The sequence below is a fragment of the Artibeus jamaicensis genome, unplaced genomic scaffold, assembly GCF_021234435.1.
Source record: "Artibeus jamaicensis isolate MK-2021 breed Jamaican fruit bat unplaced genomic scaffold, CSHL_Jam_final scaffold_537, whole genome shotgun sequence".
Lineage (NCBI taxonomy): Eukaryota > Metazoa > Chordata > Mammalia > Chiroptera > Phyllostomidae > Artibeus > Artibeus jamaicensis.
The window spans coordinates 29,625,282-29,640,747 of NW_026522047.1; the positions used below are offsets into that span (position 1 = coordinate 29,625,282).

Below are 15,466 nucleotides of genomic sequence, written 5' to 3' on the forward strand. Positions count from 1 at the left end.
GCAAGTGGAAAAAATAATTTATTGCAGATTCTTTTACACATTAACATAGAACATTTATACATATATTGATGTGTTGATATGAAATGCTAAATTGACAAACATTTTTACACAAAAGTAGTTGCACTATATTTTATAAAGATAGATATTAATAAATTATCAAGACATTTAAGAACAACAGGTCAGTTATTCCAATAGGAATGCATTCTATGTTGTAATTAAACTAAGTTTTCTGAACGTGATGCCCTGGATATAATCCCATTCTTCTAAGCTAAGAAAAAAAGGCTCATTTCTGGGAATAAAAGGCCAGGGATGGCTCTGATTAACAGTGTCCCAGCTTTATTCTTGGAAGTGGTTAGAGACCCTAACACATATCCAAAGCTAATGTAGTAGCTTAACTACTGCGGCTTTCCAGAACAGCTGAATGTGGTTAATGAAATTTAATACAAAGGACACACTGCAAATGATAGCATTTTAGAGGAATTATAATTTGCCACATGATTTGAATGAGCAACCAAATATTTTAATAACAGAAATGCGTGCTCTATATTTCTTCAGAGAAATTGACATACTTCAAAATAGTCACTATTTTCTTAGTGTAGTAAGTTAATTCTTACTTTGGGAGTCTGAAAATAAATCAGTTTTTTCCACTAAAACTTACAATTCACTCCTTTAGAAAATGAATTCTATAATGATATACACCGACATGATATAAAGTTTGTTACATGTGATAGTCATTAAAATATACATATATATGTATTTTATATATATATATATGTATATATATATATATATATATGGAGTGGGAAACAGATTTGGGACACCATGGTCTGCATATACAATGCCGAATACTGTTCAGTTTCATTTAATTAAATTCAACAGATATTTATTGGGTGCCTACTGCATACAAATTACCATGTTAGTAATGCTGGTAGTAGATTTTAAGACAAATGAAGCGCAATATTATCCACCTCTAAAGCGGAACTTTAGATAATATATTAAACCTGGAAAAGAATCAAAAGCAGAGCTCAAGTTGAATAATGAATAAAGATGTGCCTAGGAGAAAGGCCTGGGGGCACTGAGAAAGACAAAGCAAGAATCTGGATCCGTGGGTCACAGCCCCTGCTAGGCTTGCCTCGTGTTAGGGGGTAACTGGAACTGATCAGGCACGGCCTTCTTCCTCCACGGCCCAGGATTCAGTTATCATCCTGCTTTGTTTCCTTAGCAAAGTGTAAGGGAAAAATGGGTTAATTTTCAGTAATAATAAATCTTACAGTACCCCAGAAAGAAATTGCTTTCTGTAAGAGTATGACCTGCATTCATGCCCTCAGTTTTTCCAAGGCATCCCCCCATAACGCTGGGTGAGAGAGGGCCACCCAACCACAGTGACAACACTAGAAGTAAAGTTTAACTTCCAAAAAACATCGCGTAGCGATGTTTTCCCAGAAGTAAATTATTACCAACCCCAGAAGTAAATTATTTAGTGAAAACAACTGAAAGAGGATAAAAGTAAATATTTTAAAACTTGACGTTCCAATTCCTTTTAGGACTTGGGGCACTTTAAAAGCATTTTTAGGGAATGTACACATATGGGGAAACAAATGGAATCAAGCCGTCTCCCCCTCTTTAGAGAATGAATACATCAACCAGGGAACAAGGTGGCAAACTTGTCTCTGACGCAGTGCACTGGGAGTGGGAAAAGGCTGGGCCTGACCCTCCTGTGTACAACCCTCTGGCAATCACAGGATTCCCCTCTGGAGGCCAGTGTTGTGAGATCCGCTCTGGCTGGAATGCAACCACAGCTCTGCTATGAACCCAGAGCTTCCCTATAAAACCATTCATAATAGAATCTGGAAAATCATAAGTCACTCTTCTCCCCAGGACAAACGCACAAAGGATCAGGATTTCCAAAGATTCTCGAATGACTACAGTTGGAGATAGCTTGGCCCTTACAAAGATATGAAACCTCATGGTTAAGAAACTCTGATGCTGTTTTCACAATAACTAGGGGCTGAGGTAACAAGGTCAGGGGCTCCCCTCACAGCCCACCGCCTCAGTCATGTTTGAACCAGACTACAGAGGAGGAATAGAAGAACAGGTGTTCTCCATCTAGTGCTTTTGATTTTAGTTTCAAAAGCCAGCAACCAAAAGTATCCCCTAAGAAGTGTTTATTGTTCTAACTGGCTCTTGAATGGCACAATATTTCTGCTGCTTTACTTGAAAGTTCATTTCTGTAACTAATAATTCTTTTCAAATGACATATTCTTGGTGATTATGATTCAGCTTGCCATATGCAGAGACTGTCTTGGAAAAAAAAAACAGGGCTCTGACTAGTCATACCTCTGTTCCTGTGTTTTTTCTTGAGAGAAACCAAACTTGCATTGGTTCTTTTTTGCCCTTCATGGACACTGGGCCCCTGTGCTCCAAGTGGAACTGTGGATCTGAATTGTCTGGGGTCATTAGGCATCTGAAAGATGGGGCAGGGAGCAAGGAGAGAATTATGGAACACGATTGCCCTGAGATAGTGACATGTACCATGATTAGTAATAAAGATACAGCAAGGACACTCACTAAAGTTGTACACAAAGGTAACTCAAGGTTTTCAGAACAATGACCACATCAGAGATTTCCTGGAGGGTGTGAACTGACTTAAAGTGGAAATAGTGACACAATCCATTCAAGTACAAAATAAACAATCCTGAGTATGACGGTGATGACCAGCTTAAAAGGAAACAAAATCTCTCGGAGAGTTAAACCACATGCAGACGGACATTTTCCTTTCAAATCCATAAACACCAAGGCATATTCTCTTACCTGTATGTATATTCAGACACATTTATTTTCCCCTTTTCTCCAGTGGTTTCTGTTCTGCTTGTGAGATTGACGGTATTTCCAAAAAGACAGTAACGAGGCATCCTCTGTCCTATGACACCTGTAACGACCTCTCCAGTGTGTATCCCTATAGTTATCTGCAGAAATCAAAACTTTGCTTCAACAACTTCAACCGCTAACACACTAATATTTACTCATTTTCTATTACAGAATAATGAAGAGTTTTTGTACAAAAAGCATAAGAATTCCCTAAAAAACTCAAATGTATTACAGACAAAATCAAAATCCTCATAAAATCTGTCTGCCATTCCTCTTCTAAAGTCTGAAGATTTCAAAGATGTGAACCTGGCAAATTACATGGGATACAGGAAAGAGTTTGAAAAAAAAACACAAAACACTAAACCCAGAAGGGACAGAAGGTTTTATCTCATCATCACAACTTCCAGAAACTGGAGCTGACTAAGTAACTTTAGACAGGCGAAGAGACTTGCCATCTCTGAAAGAATGCAATGCCGTGGGATCTTTTAAATATTTCAGTCTTTGTTGTGAAATGCCCTTCCTTATACATAATTACTGACTGCTTGGTCACGAATGTGAATCAGCTGTCTACAAGGGTCTACTACTACTCTTTTAATATCTATTTTATTTACTAACCTGAACAGATTCCCCATCGACTTGAACTTGGCCAGCAATTTCCATCATGTCCAAAGCCAGGTGACAAATGGATCGTGCGTGGTGGATGCAGGGCTCTGGTAAACCACTCACTGTCATGTACTTATCACCAACAGTCTCCACCTAATGTAACACATGTGGCGAGATGTTGACTGGTTAGCATAAACGTGACCATTTCACTTGCTCCTCCCATACAAAAAATATTTGCCAAGGCTATCAGTAACTTCAAACCTTCCTCTACCTTAGTTATTTAAAAATTCTAACAACTCCAACAACACAAAACTTTGTAGTGATTTTAAATTTCCACACATGGCATTTGAGGTATTTACTTACAGGAAGGTGTAGTCTCAGCATTATTTTTCCACTTGTAAGTTTTGGTTTCTCACCTCAGATACCCTTACAATTCAGTAGAACAATGTACTGCCTTATTTATCCCTAAAACAGTGATGGTTTGATGGCATAAGACCTGAAATTCAATGATTTACCATGGTCATTACCTATTTATTTTTATGACATGCTCACTCAGTGTTACACTGTACCTTCGGAAAATGACTATAAAATAAATAGCTCTGGTGGCATTTATATTACCCCAGATGCCTGGGGATACTGTAGTTAACATTCTTTCCTTTATGAAGCAATATTCCACTGACTCCATTTTTCCGATACTATACTTGTTTGTCATTGAAACCAAGGGCAGAACTGCTTTTTGCCCATTTATCTGCTCATGCTCCATGACTTCTTTACTGTACAAAGCACTTACACATTTCAATAACGATGTCTCTTACAAATCGCTAAAATGAATGCCATGCTTATACTATGTGTGATAAACAACATGCACAGATCTGTTAATGCAAGTGCAAAAAAGCTGCACTTGCATGATAAACCTATCATTTTAACTATGGCATCACCTGCTCCATTTATTTCAGTTACGAAAAAGAGAATGGTTTATAGCAAGAGGTGACTAAATTAATTAATACTGGCCACACAGAGGCTTACTTCGTACCATGGCTCTGTACCAGAGAGCTGGCCACAGCGCCTCTGCAGGGACAGTCTGAGCAGCACTGAATCACAATGCGGTCAGGACTTGCCTTATACACAAAGGGATTTTTCCGGGAGTCAGTCAGTGTGTCAAATCTGGTGTAGAGGTCGTTGAGAAGGTTGACAATCTTCATGGCCCCTTCCCCAGATGCATGCTTGCTACAGAAAGCGTTGAAGCCCACAATGCCACTGAAGAGGATTGTCACATTGTCATATCTCTTAGCAGGCACGGGACGCTTGTGTCTCAGCTCATTGGCAACAGATGGAGGAAGGACAGAGTATAGCAACCTGTTTAGTGGGATTAGGAAACAACCATGGTAAGAAAGGCTGGCCTAGGTTTTTGTAGAACATCAAGGTCATCTGCACTGTAAAGGCCTAGATCGTTGTAGGACAACCTCTAAAACTAGTTTCAAATATTACTCATATTTATAAGTAAAAACAGAATGCCCCCAAGGCAAAACCAAGTCAAACCAAATGAAAATCAGCCGAACATTAGACAAAAGAAAACAAGTCAGTTTTCATTTGTAACCCTGAACTCTGACCCTGCCGTTATAATAGTCACAGTAGGAAAGTTGTCATTACCGCTCTGAGACACTATGAATAGCACGCTTACGTCTCTGGAATAAGGAACTGATCTCAGTGATTGCAAAGTAGTATCGAAAGAAGCAGATTTCTCTCCAATCTCATTCATGCCTCACTCTCCTGTGGAAGAAACTGGTAAGACAGGTGGACAATGGTCTAGAGGACATGTTATTTCTACAGTCAGTACTGAGACTACAATAGCATCAGAGCCAGTGCTGAGGGGACGAGTAAGGCAAATACAACAGGGGACGGATCACTGCTGATGGATGTACGTGGAGAAGCAGGAACCAGGGAGACGTGGGGGCTCTAGCACCAGGGCTCAGAGGAACAAAGGAAGGCTCCTTCCTTTTCCTTCTCCCTAGTCGGAGGGCATACTGTGCTAAATTCAATGTACGACATGGAACTGAGCTCTCCTCATCTTTTCCTAGCTTTCGTGGGATTTCCCTAGTCTTTCACTTTAACTTCCAAACAGAAATTTTCTAAAATATTTTAAAGCTATATTTGAATGTTAAATGTGATCAGAAGAACTACTTAGCTCTAAAGGAAATAAATAGTAAAGGGTTTAAAATATATCACCTTGAGAAATAAATGTCTATGAAAAAACAAAAAAACAAAATATGAACCTACTCGTTGTTTTATTATAATTGCTAGAGCGGGATACCAGTCAAACTCACAAACCCATATGACTTTGAACCTTAGTCCTCAGAAGTGTATTATGAGCTCCACAAAATGTGATATTTTTCATGGATAAAGTAAAACATACCAATAAAACACATGTTTGAGTTGTTTGTCAAGCAGTGGAAGGAATTAGAGCTGCCTGTCCCATATGCTTTCTGAAATTTTCAAAATATCTGAATAGATTAAGGGGTTCGGTAGGACTATGGGAAACATTAAGTGGTCTCGAAAAAAATGAAACACAGCTTTCACCTTCATTATACAAAGGCTAAGACAGTGAATTAGGAAACTATGGATAAAGACAGGCATTGAATGGCATTCTCTACTTCATCCATGTCTCAATGAATGGTTAACTGATGCATTTATGTGTGGGCACAGCATCCAGCCTTGGGTAACTCCACGTGTATCAATGAAAAAAAAAGTATGGAGAATGATGTTGTTTCCAAGATTTTGGGTGTTCAAGCTGAGTGAAATAATTCTTATGGATGTAAGACAGATCATTGCAATTCTCCAGCAAGATATCTTCTTTTTATACATGTGTAAACATTAAAATTGAACACACAAGGCCCTGGGTAAAATATCTTGTGAATATCAGTGACTTAGTGCTGTTAATGAATACAGCAAGAAAGTCTAAGTAGTATGCATGATGTGTATTTGTTTAAATAAATTACTTGAAAATGAACTATTATTTTAATGTAACTTGCCCAATATTTCCTAATTTAATCTACCATTCATAGAAAAATAATAATGGCTTTATATTTTGATTTTTTGTTAATGTCTGTCTTCACAGATAGAATTGTTGTCATTACAACAGAACATTCAATCTGTCAGATTCACATCAGCCAAGTTTTAAGACAATTCAGTTCAAGAAAAGAAATTTTTTAAGAGATAATGGGCAATAAGTCAGTGCTGGGTGTAACCCTCAGAACTTACCCAGCCCCTGCCACATCGAGAATATGCCGAACATATTTCTTCTATAAAGGAAATAATGGATAGTTGGATTTTATGCATTTGAATTATTCTAATAATTTCCAGAGAAATGTATTGGCATTTATTCTTCCAGCTTACTTTGTAAAACTAGAAGACATATTCCCACCACCACTAATTTCATCTTAAGCGATGTGGAAGAGTGTATTTACTACTCCAGAGCTCAATGGCCCCCATGCCTTTCTAGTGCGGGTATTAATCTTTACTGCAGTAACGTCACAATCCATGATGCCTGACAGCCATGCCCCTCTTCACACACAAGGTTACAGACTTACGTGTCTGTCTTTTTCTTTTCATCTTCTAGGGCTCTTAACGTGAGCTGCAGCCTGTCTGTTAGGATTTCCAGCTCCTGGGTCAGTTTGTATTCCTCTCTGAATTGTTCTCCCAGAAGAACGAGATCACGTGTGGCGTCGTGCAGAGGGATGTCACTCAGATACAGACCTCTCCTGGTCAGATCATCCAGATTCATCACACTGTTACACAGGGAAATGAGGGAAAGGCATCCCCAGTCATCACGAGACAATACCAACCGTGATTACCGTCAGCCAGTATCCCCCTGCCATCTCCTAGCAATTCTAACTCTGCTCGGGATGCAGAAGGAAAACCTCAGAGAATCATGCAAAGAACAGGACTTCAGTCTTCTAGAGAGTTCAAAATCTACCGAAGAACAATGAACTTAAAATACATCTTGCCCAAATTGCACTTTTTGATGCTGTCAGCCTAAACTGGAAGATAATGACAAAAACTGCCCTATGAAATCTGCTCAGTTACTTAGCACGGGCTGTGATTTATTATTACACATTTTTCTTGTTATCAAGAGATAAAAAACAAGTTATCTTTCCTCTTTTTAGCGGGAATATTGTGCTTCTTTTGAGAAACTAGTTCATTTCTTCCTTTGGGAGTCTGTGACTCTTGTAACTGATTGCTTTTCCATTTTAAATATGAGGATTAAAAGTTTACAATCAAACAAATGACTCATCTTCAACAAATATTCTATTATGTATGACTTTCTGAGATGCTGCATTTTGTATGCTACTCTTACTTCTGATTTTAATTTCTTCTACTCTTATTTTCTTTAATTTTGCTCATTTATTTGCAATAGCCCTTAAATTTGCTGTTTGTTTGCAACTTATTTTTAGGACAATAATATGTATTGATTCAGTGAATATCTGGTAAGTGAAAAGCAGCTTCTTAAAAATTTACTCTTTGGTTTTAATGTCTTAAGGATTTGTTATTGGTTTGAAAACTTTAAATGCAAAGTAATTCTGAGCATTCACAATAATAATTTCTCTAAAACTGTATAATTGAGTAGAGCTTTTAGTGAAGAATTATGGATTACTAAAATGTCCCCCTACAATAGATCCTCAGAGAAATATCCATAAGTCAAAGCAAAAATTAGCATCCCAATTTAGAAACAAAAATGATCAAATAGTTTATTAGTGAAGCCCTTGGTCTCTTTAGATTTTGTTAAAATGGATATGTAAGTTGAAGTTCACTCACAGGAATAGACCTTTCTGGAAAGAGACCACATCATCTGCTAAAAACTATAAAACATCTGCCCATAATCAGAGGAAAAAATATTATAAGATTAAAATTAAAATAATTGAGTTGCAAAATGTAATTAAATTGCATCTTTTTAAGATTTATTTTAATACACTGCAAACATTGTTTCTACATTTAAATTAACCATCTTGAAGTTATCTATTTTAGAAATAAAACTGCCCTTAGTTGACTTTTTATTTTAAAAAGTTGACTATAAGAATTGTAAACTCAAATTACACTTCAGAATAACTGCAGATTATCTGTAGGATGATGTAATGGCATAAACATTCAGCAGATTAAGACATGGCAAATAAAATAGAATACATGATTTCTTCTGAATTTATTACAACTGTTAAGTGACATTGTCTTTGTCATAAAGAGGTATACTAATAAGGGTTGTAAAATCTAATTGCACTGCAGAGTATGTAGACATAATGAGTAACATGCTATTAAATTCTTTTGGTAGTTAAAGATGAGTACTTATATCTATTATAATTCATATAAAATGTATTACCTTGGTGAGCACAGAAAAAGTATGCTGTCTGCCTCAGGTAAGTAGATCATTTGGCCCTTGAGACGTAAGCAGCTGATCTCAGTCCCAGTCAGTTCATCCTCACATTCTAATTTCTCCACATCCAACAATCCTTCCTGAAAAAGGCAAGACATAACCATTACCTTTCTCCCTGCTTCAAAATTCATCGCAAAAAAGGACACACAAACCTTATTTCCCACCAAACCATTAGGGAGAATAAGTGTACCAATTAGAAGACGGGAGGGCATCCACCAGAGTTCTGCCAAGGCATAAGCCTAGTGGGCTCCCTTACAAACACAGTGAACAGTGGACTGACTGTCTCTTCAAACGCAGAAAGACAGCAGCTGTACTACTGCTCGCATATTTATTTAAAGTTTCTAAGATAATTTCTGATTTTCCATTATGGTTACAAGATATAACACTAGGTCTTATAAAAGAATAAATCAAGCTTCTCCACTCCCCACCCCTGCATTCACAGAGAAACTGGAAATACTTCCAAACACATTAAGTGTGTGTAGGTAGGACTTTTGGTAGGGCTGCAGGAAGGACGAAGTGTGCACTCAAAGACATCTTTGCTCTGCCAGTCCCACAGACAGAAACTGTGAGAGCTGTTATCAATTATCAACTGAATGAATACTTTACCACTCGTTTTCTCCCTAGAAAAAAATGGAACCACGAAGAAGAGACACTTTAAGAAATGGATGAGGTTTTTACTTAGAAAATCTTTATTAGTTTTTCTGACTCTAAAATAGGACATTGTAGCTACATACAGGGAGTAAAAGATAGAAAGTGGGCTGTCGTAGCAAGGCATTGTCCACACTTACTTTTATTAATTCTGATCAGATAACAGAGTCCCACTGATTCTCAGGCAAAGCAAAAATCAATAATATTGCCTTTGAGATAGGACTCCCTTTGAGGTTTGCTTTTAATCTCGCTATACCTCCTCTATCTTATGGAATGACATAGCAGCTACTTTTCCCTCCAGAATACTTCTAGTATGTAACACATCTTACTTACTCACGTTTAATAAAATAATATCTTAATTACCTTGCTTCTCAAAACGAAAACCGTATTGATGTGTGAAAGGATCCCGTGGAAACTAATGTCAATGTGAGGACGGACCAGAGAGAAGACAGACAAAAGGCTGCAAGTGCCAGGTTGGAGCTAAATGTGGACAAAAAGGAAAGAACACAATTATTTAAAACAATTTTTATTTGATATTAGGTTAAACCAGCTCCATTATATATAAGTACAGAAATACTTTAATTTGTGGGAAAGTTTCCTCAGCTATGGACTTATATCTTGACCCATGCAACTCAGTGATTAAACAGACATCCAACAGTTCCATGAACGTAAAACCTCATATGGATTCAGATCTATTAGAAATAAAAGAAGCATTTTCAAAGTATAAAAAAGTGGAAATTTATCTCTTAAAATGTAGCATGAGGTATTAACTGCCAATGGCTTCAAATGAAGTTTAAATATCAAGAGCACCGGCAAACACAGTTTATCAAGAGATGTTAATAGTGACAACAGTTACAACAGTTACTGGTTGCACATAATGGACAAGTGGTTCCACTAAATGTTCTTCTCTGTCCTCTCTCTCTTCGTGCTGGAACAAAGGGAAACCAGCAGAGAAAGGCCAAGTTACACACTTCATGTCACACTGTGAGGGAAAGGCAACACCAGCATATGAGCCCAGGCTTCCGGATTTATAGGTTTATGCCTGATCCCATTTAGACTAATCCCAAGTTAGCAAGTCTCTTTAACTACAAGCAAAAAGTATCTCTACATATATGTCATGTACAACTCTAAAAACTGGCAAAGTAGAAAGGAATAATTTTACAAATGGATGGCAATAATGCAAATTGAATGTAGACTCGAATCATTGTTTTTGATGCTTTTTCTACTGACTCCCATGTTAATAACTGTCATTTTCCTCTCTGGTGTTCTTTTTAAATTCTCTCTTTTCACTGCAAATATCAAAGGTTGATTTTGAAACCTATTTTCAAATAGTATAGAACCAATGGATATGTATTCAAGGAATGAAATAGGTGAAAATTGGTTGTTACTAGAAAGTTACCCATTTTCTCATTTTAAAAGGGTATAGCATCCTCACTATCCCTGATATATATATACCTGTTGTAGGAAAAGTAGCATTACGGTTAAACACACTAGCTCACATTTAAACAACTTATGTAATATCCAATGTGCTAACCACCCACTAACACACAGTAAAAAGATGAAATAAATGAATGGTCACATGTAACAGTAGTGCCTTTCTGGCCCTTCGTCTCAGGCCCCAAAGAAGCACAACATCATTTACCTGGGGAAGCACTCTGTATATGGCATTGCCACACTGAGTGACCACTAGGTCCCGGTCAAATATTATGTGAAAAGGAAACGCTTTGCAGAAGGTATAGGGGCTGATGCGTGATTCCTGGGTACCATTTTCTTCAAATCTATCAAGATCTTCATAAAAATCCTCTTCTTTAGATTCTTTTTCTTCAATTAAAAATTGAGTATGATCACATTCTTCATTTCTTTGCTGAATAACCTGGATGTCAAAGGGGTAAATGGCGTTAATGGTCTGCATTTCAATTTACTTAGAAGAACCTAAATGCCTAAGAAACTGGTTTGGAAAATTGCATTTAGAGGATTAATATTAAATTTTTAATATATTAAAATACTGCACATGCCTAAAATAAAAGAACAATCATTGTATTAATACCTTGGAATTATCACTTAAAACTAGCTGTCTGTATTATTAGACAGCTAGTTTTTCAAGTTTGAGATCTGGCTTTTTTCTCCAAGTAATCTAATTTTTTTAAAGCAAAACTTTTAGTTCACAATATGACATATTCCAATAATATTTCAGGGACATACAAAATCTACAAAAGAAAAAAATGAACAGTAAAATAATATCTAATTTTATATTTTAGAATTTACCCATTTTATGTGGTGTTTTTTGTATTCTGAAGGGCACAGCTTAGCCAGTCACTTATCCTCTTGCTTTCCAGCCAGTGTGTGCTCACAGAGAATGCAAACTAAATTTCATGTGACCTTGAGCAATGTGTAAAAAGAAAAATCTGCTGCTGCAAGGGAAAAAGTAGCTTGTACTCCTTTAGATCCTTGCATTCCAAGGCCAAATATAGAAGATTGCTGCAGTTGTCACCACTATGGTTTATATATGTCTCTAGTGAGGTCCACTAGCTGCAATAACTAAAGGTAAATTCACTGAGTGTCCTTTTTAACTTTCTATGGTTTGGAAGTGTCTCCACGACATTACCTTCATGTCAATTTCCGTGCCATGTATTTGCTGAGCTACCGTTTTGATGATTCCGATGACAATATCCTGAAGTCCTTCTCTCTCTGAGTAGTAGTGCAGAATGAGGCCTTTGCCTTTCTCTGCATCAGTGCACCTGAAGGAAGGTGCACGCATACCTGGGTAGATAGTAGCCAGGTGGTCGTGCAGAGCATCGAGGTTCTGCAATAGAGAGGAAATGGTGATGAATAAATAATGCTTCCATGTGACATGACTTCCAGAAAGCAAGATAAAGACAGAAGACTCAATCTGAGCTTAGTGAACGGATCAGCCGAGTAAACACTCACATAGCACTTCCTTCCCTTGCTGCACTGAGAGGCATCTGTCAGGCAAGAACCACAGAGAACTTGAAACTCTAGTAGAGTAATCAAGAAGAACATCCGTGGCTATTAACAGTTAATACATGTTAAGAAATAATAAATAACCAGTGATAATAAATAATAAATAAAGAGAATTCCATGAAGCAGAAAAAAGAAGTAGTTATGGGCTCAAGCAAAGATAAACATATCTATAGAAGTTTGTGGCAGCTGTATATGTACAACAGTCATTTCATGGTAACATAGGCACTTTATCCAATCTTACTAAGACTTCACCTCTGATAAAATCATGGTAACTAAAATGTTGTATATGAAACACTTAGCACATCCCAGGTGCAGTAAGCAAAGTAATTTCCACACCCCAATCCTTTTGAATACGATACCTCACGTGGCAAAAAGGTATTTTGTAGGTGGGGTTGAAGTAATGAATGTGGAGTTGGGAAGAGAGTTCTGGATGACCCTGGTGCACTCAATTAATCACACAAATGATGACTGAGTCCTTAAAGGCTAAGACTCTTTCCTGGTTACAGGGAGGGAGAAGTATAATGACAAAAGGTCAAAGAGATGGTGGCATGAAAAGGAAATGACACTTTGTTCCAGGTTCTGAGATGTAGGAGACTTATGTGCAAGGACGGAGAGAGGCCTCCTGGACCTTAGGGCAGCCCAAGCTGATGGCCAGCGGAGAAAGTGGGTCTTCAGCCCTAAAACACATCAAACTGAATTCTATCCACACCTGAAGGAGCAAGGAAACAGTTATGCCCTAGACCCTATATAAAGAAACACAGCCCTACTGGCACTTTGATTACAGTCCAGTGAGACTTGTTATGGACCTCCAACCTACAAAACTGAAGGTTAATAGGTTTGTGTTGTCTTAAGCACTTATATCTGTGATAGCAATAAAAAAAACTAATACACTAAGCAAATAGTAACCTACCAATAACAAGTGACTATGGATAAAGAGAATGTGAAAAACAAAATAATTTCAGAAGGCCATGGGCCTAAAAGAATGTCTCTAAAAAGAAGGTACTAGAGATGAGCCAACATTGAACTGGGGTTCTTGTTACAAATGTCTCAAAGAGGCCAATCTAGAGAAACAGAAATATCCAGTAAGAAACCAGGAAGAAAATGGAAGGAATACGAGGCTTCTCCATGGAGGCCCAGATTTGTGAAATTCTCCCCCAGGGCACCGATGGCACTGTGGTTTAATTTTCTGTCTCCTCCAGTTAAGCATTCATTCGTTCTATAAAGTTATCCCATGACCATTATGAAACATGCCTGTACGTGGTGTAGGCTGGGGGAAGGGTAGAAGGTTGGACGTGAATCTGCATGACAAGGACCCTGACTTTAAGCAGCTCATAGTTTATTCCACAAACAAATGTACAGAATGGCTTCTGATGCACAAACAGAGGAGCCAACAACTCAGACTGGAAGAACGGGACCTGAAAATTTCAAAGTAAAGATGAGGCCTGAGTTAGGTCATAAATGTTGACATTCTGATTCGGACACACGATGTAACAGTCTTCTCAATTGGGTGAGTCTGGTTTCACCCAATTGCCTTTATGCAAAGTGCTTTTAATTTTCTTCCTCTAAACAACATTTGTTATAATCATGTCAGTCCATTTAACAGAAACGTCAGTTCATCCCCATTGCCTCTAGAGGCTGCTATTGGCATGTAAAAGGAATCCAATATGGCAGACACTAAGAACTGGAAGTTTTTATGTATATATATGTAAAATTTATATATATATATACACACACATATATATATATATGCTTGTAATATACATACTACAAGTCCCCAAACTATTTTTCTTCGTTGAGTAGTACGAAGGGTTCTTTCTATGAGTTTTTCTCAGGGGAATTCTTTTCTGAGAAGGGAAAACGTGAAGACTGATCTTCATAACCCTCCCAGATCCCTTACCCTTCGGCTGATGTTGCAAAAATATTACGAGAGAAAATCAAGTGAAAAAAATGACCCAAAGAGTTTTGTACTTATTTCCATTTGCCACAAAATTGAAAATGAGCTTGCTACTGCATTTAGGTAACCTACTTAATATCATCAGGCCCAGCTACTGTGTTGTGGCTCATTTTAAAGAAAAAAAATGAGTCAATAATTTGAAATATGTATTTTAATATTAGTTTTTTTAAATTTTCTTCTATAAGTACTTAAATGTAAGTCAAAATGCCTGTATCGCTTTCACACTCACCCATTTTCATGTTGTGTCAAACTGTATTAGCACATTTCTTCGCCACGAGTCATGAAGAGATAAGATACTTCCAGGCTACATGCTAAGCAGTTGTAATTTAAGTAAAGGCACTGGTGTGGCTAATAACAAACATGTTGCTTAAATGCATCACTTCAAAGCAAGTAGGAAAGCAAAATATTTGAAGTCAGAGTGTGTTGTTTTTTGTCTTTGTGGTCACCAACTCTCCAGAGATTTACTGTTGTATTGAATTTACTATTAATTACATGGAAAGTAAAATGCTTTCCTGCAGCATGAAAGCTTTAACACCACTTATTGTAGTATTGATTTTCTGTAGATAGTATCCAACATAAAAATACTCTCAGGATTTCTTAAGTTACAGCCTTCCAGACTGGGTTTTACTCTTTCCAAATCAAAGTGATTACCTCGGGCTGCCTACGATGAGAAATGGTGCTTGCAATTAAACATTAAATTATTTTTATTTGAGTGCATTTATATTGCTAAAAATGTGCCTTCTTTGCAGTTAGACTATCATCGCTTATAACCACTTCAAAGGACACAAAAAAAGATTCTCAAAATAGCCAAGAAAAAATCTTGAGTACGTTTTATCATACTATCTATACGAAGCTAATTTTTCATCCATAAGGCTATAGCAATGTATTCAGGGAAACAAGAGTTATATATTAAAACTGATATTCTCTTCATTTCCAATTGGACCCATGGAAGCAGGTATACCAAAAAAAGGTATATACATTACAAAGAA

At 37.3% G+C, this 15,466-nt stretch overlaps 1 protein-coding gene across 2 annotated transcripts in view; it reads right to left on the reverse strand.

Annotated features, from left to right (window-relative positions):
• Positions 1-15,466, reverse strand: part of GUCY1B1 (guanylate cyclase 1 soluble subunit beta 1) — a 31,560-nt gene continuing 16,094 nt past the window's right edge. For both annotated transcript variants that reach the window (XM_037125723.2, XM_037125724.2), the window contains 10 exons: positions 12,147-12,344; positions 11,184-11,414; positions 9,905-10,021; positions 8,840-8,973; positions 7,059-7,256; positions 4,590-4,827; positions 3,484-3,624; positions 2,812-2,966; positions 2,338-2,464; positions 1-1,217 (listed from right to left, as the gene is read on the reverse strand). In XM_037125723.2, coding sequence (XP_036981618.2) covers positions 1,194-1,217; positions 2,338-2,464; positions 2,812-2,966; positions 3,484-3,624; positions 4,590-4,827; positions 7,059-7,256; positions 8,840-8,973; positions 9,905-10,021; positions 11,184-11,414; positions 12,147-12,344 — 1,563 coding nt within the window. In that variant the 3' untranslated portion in view covers positions 1-1,193. The remainder of the gene's footprint in view (positions 1,218-2,337; positions 2,465-2,811; positions 2,967-3,483; positions 3,625-4,589; positions 4,828-7,058; positions 7,257-8,839; positions 8,974-9,904; positions 10,022-11,183; positions 11,415-12,146; positions 12,345-15,466) is intronic.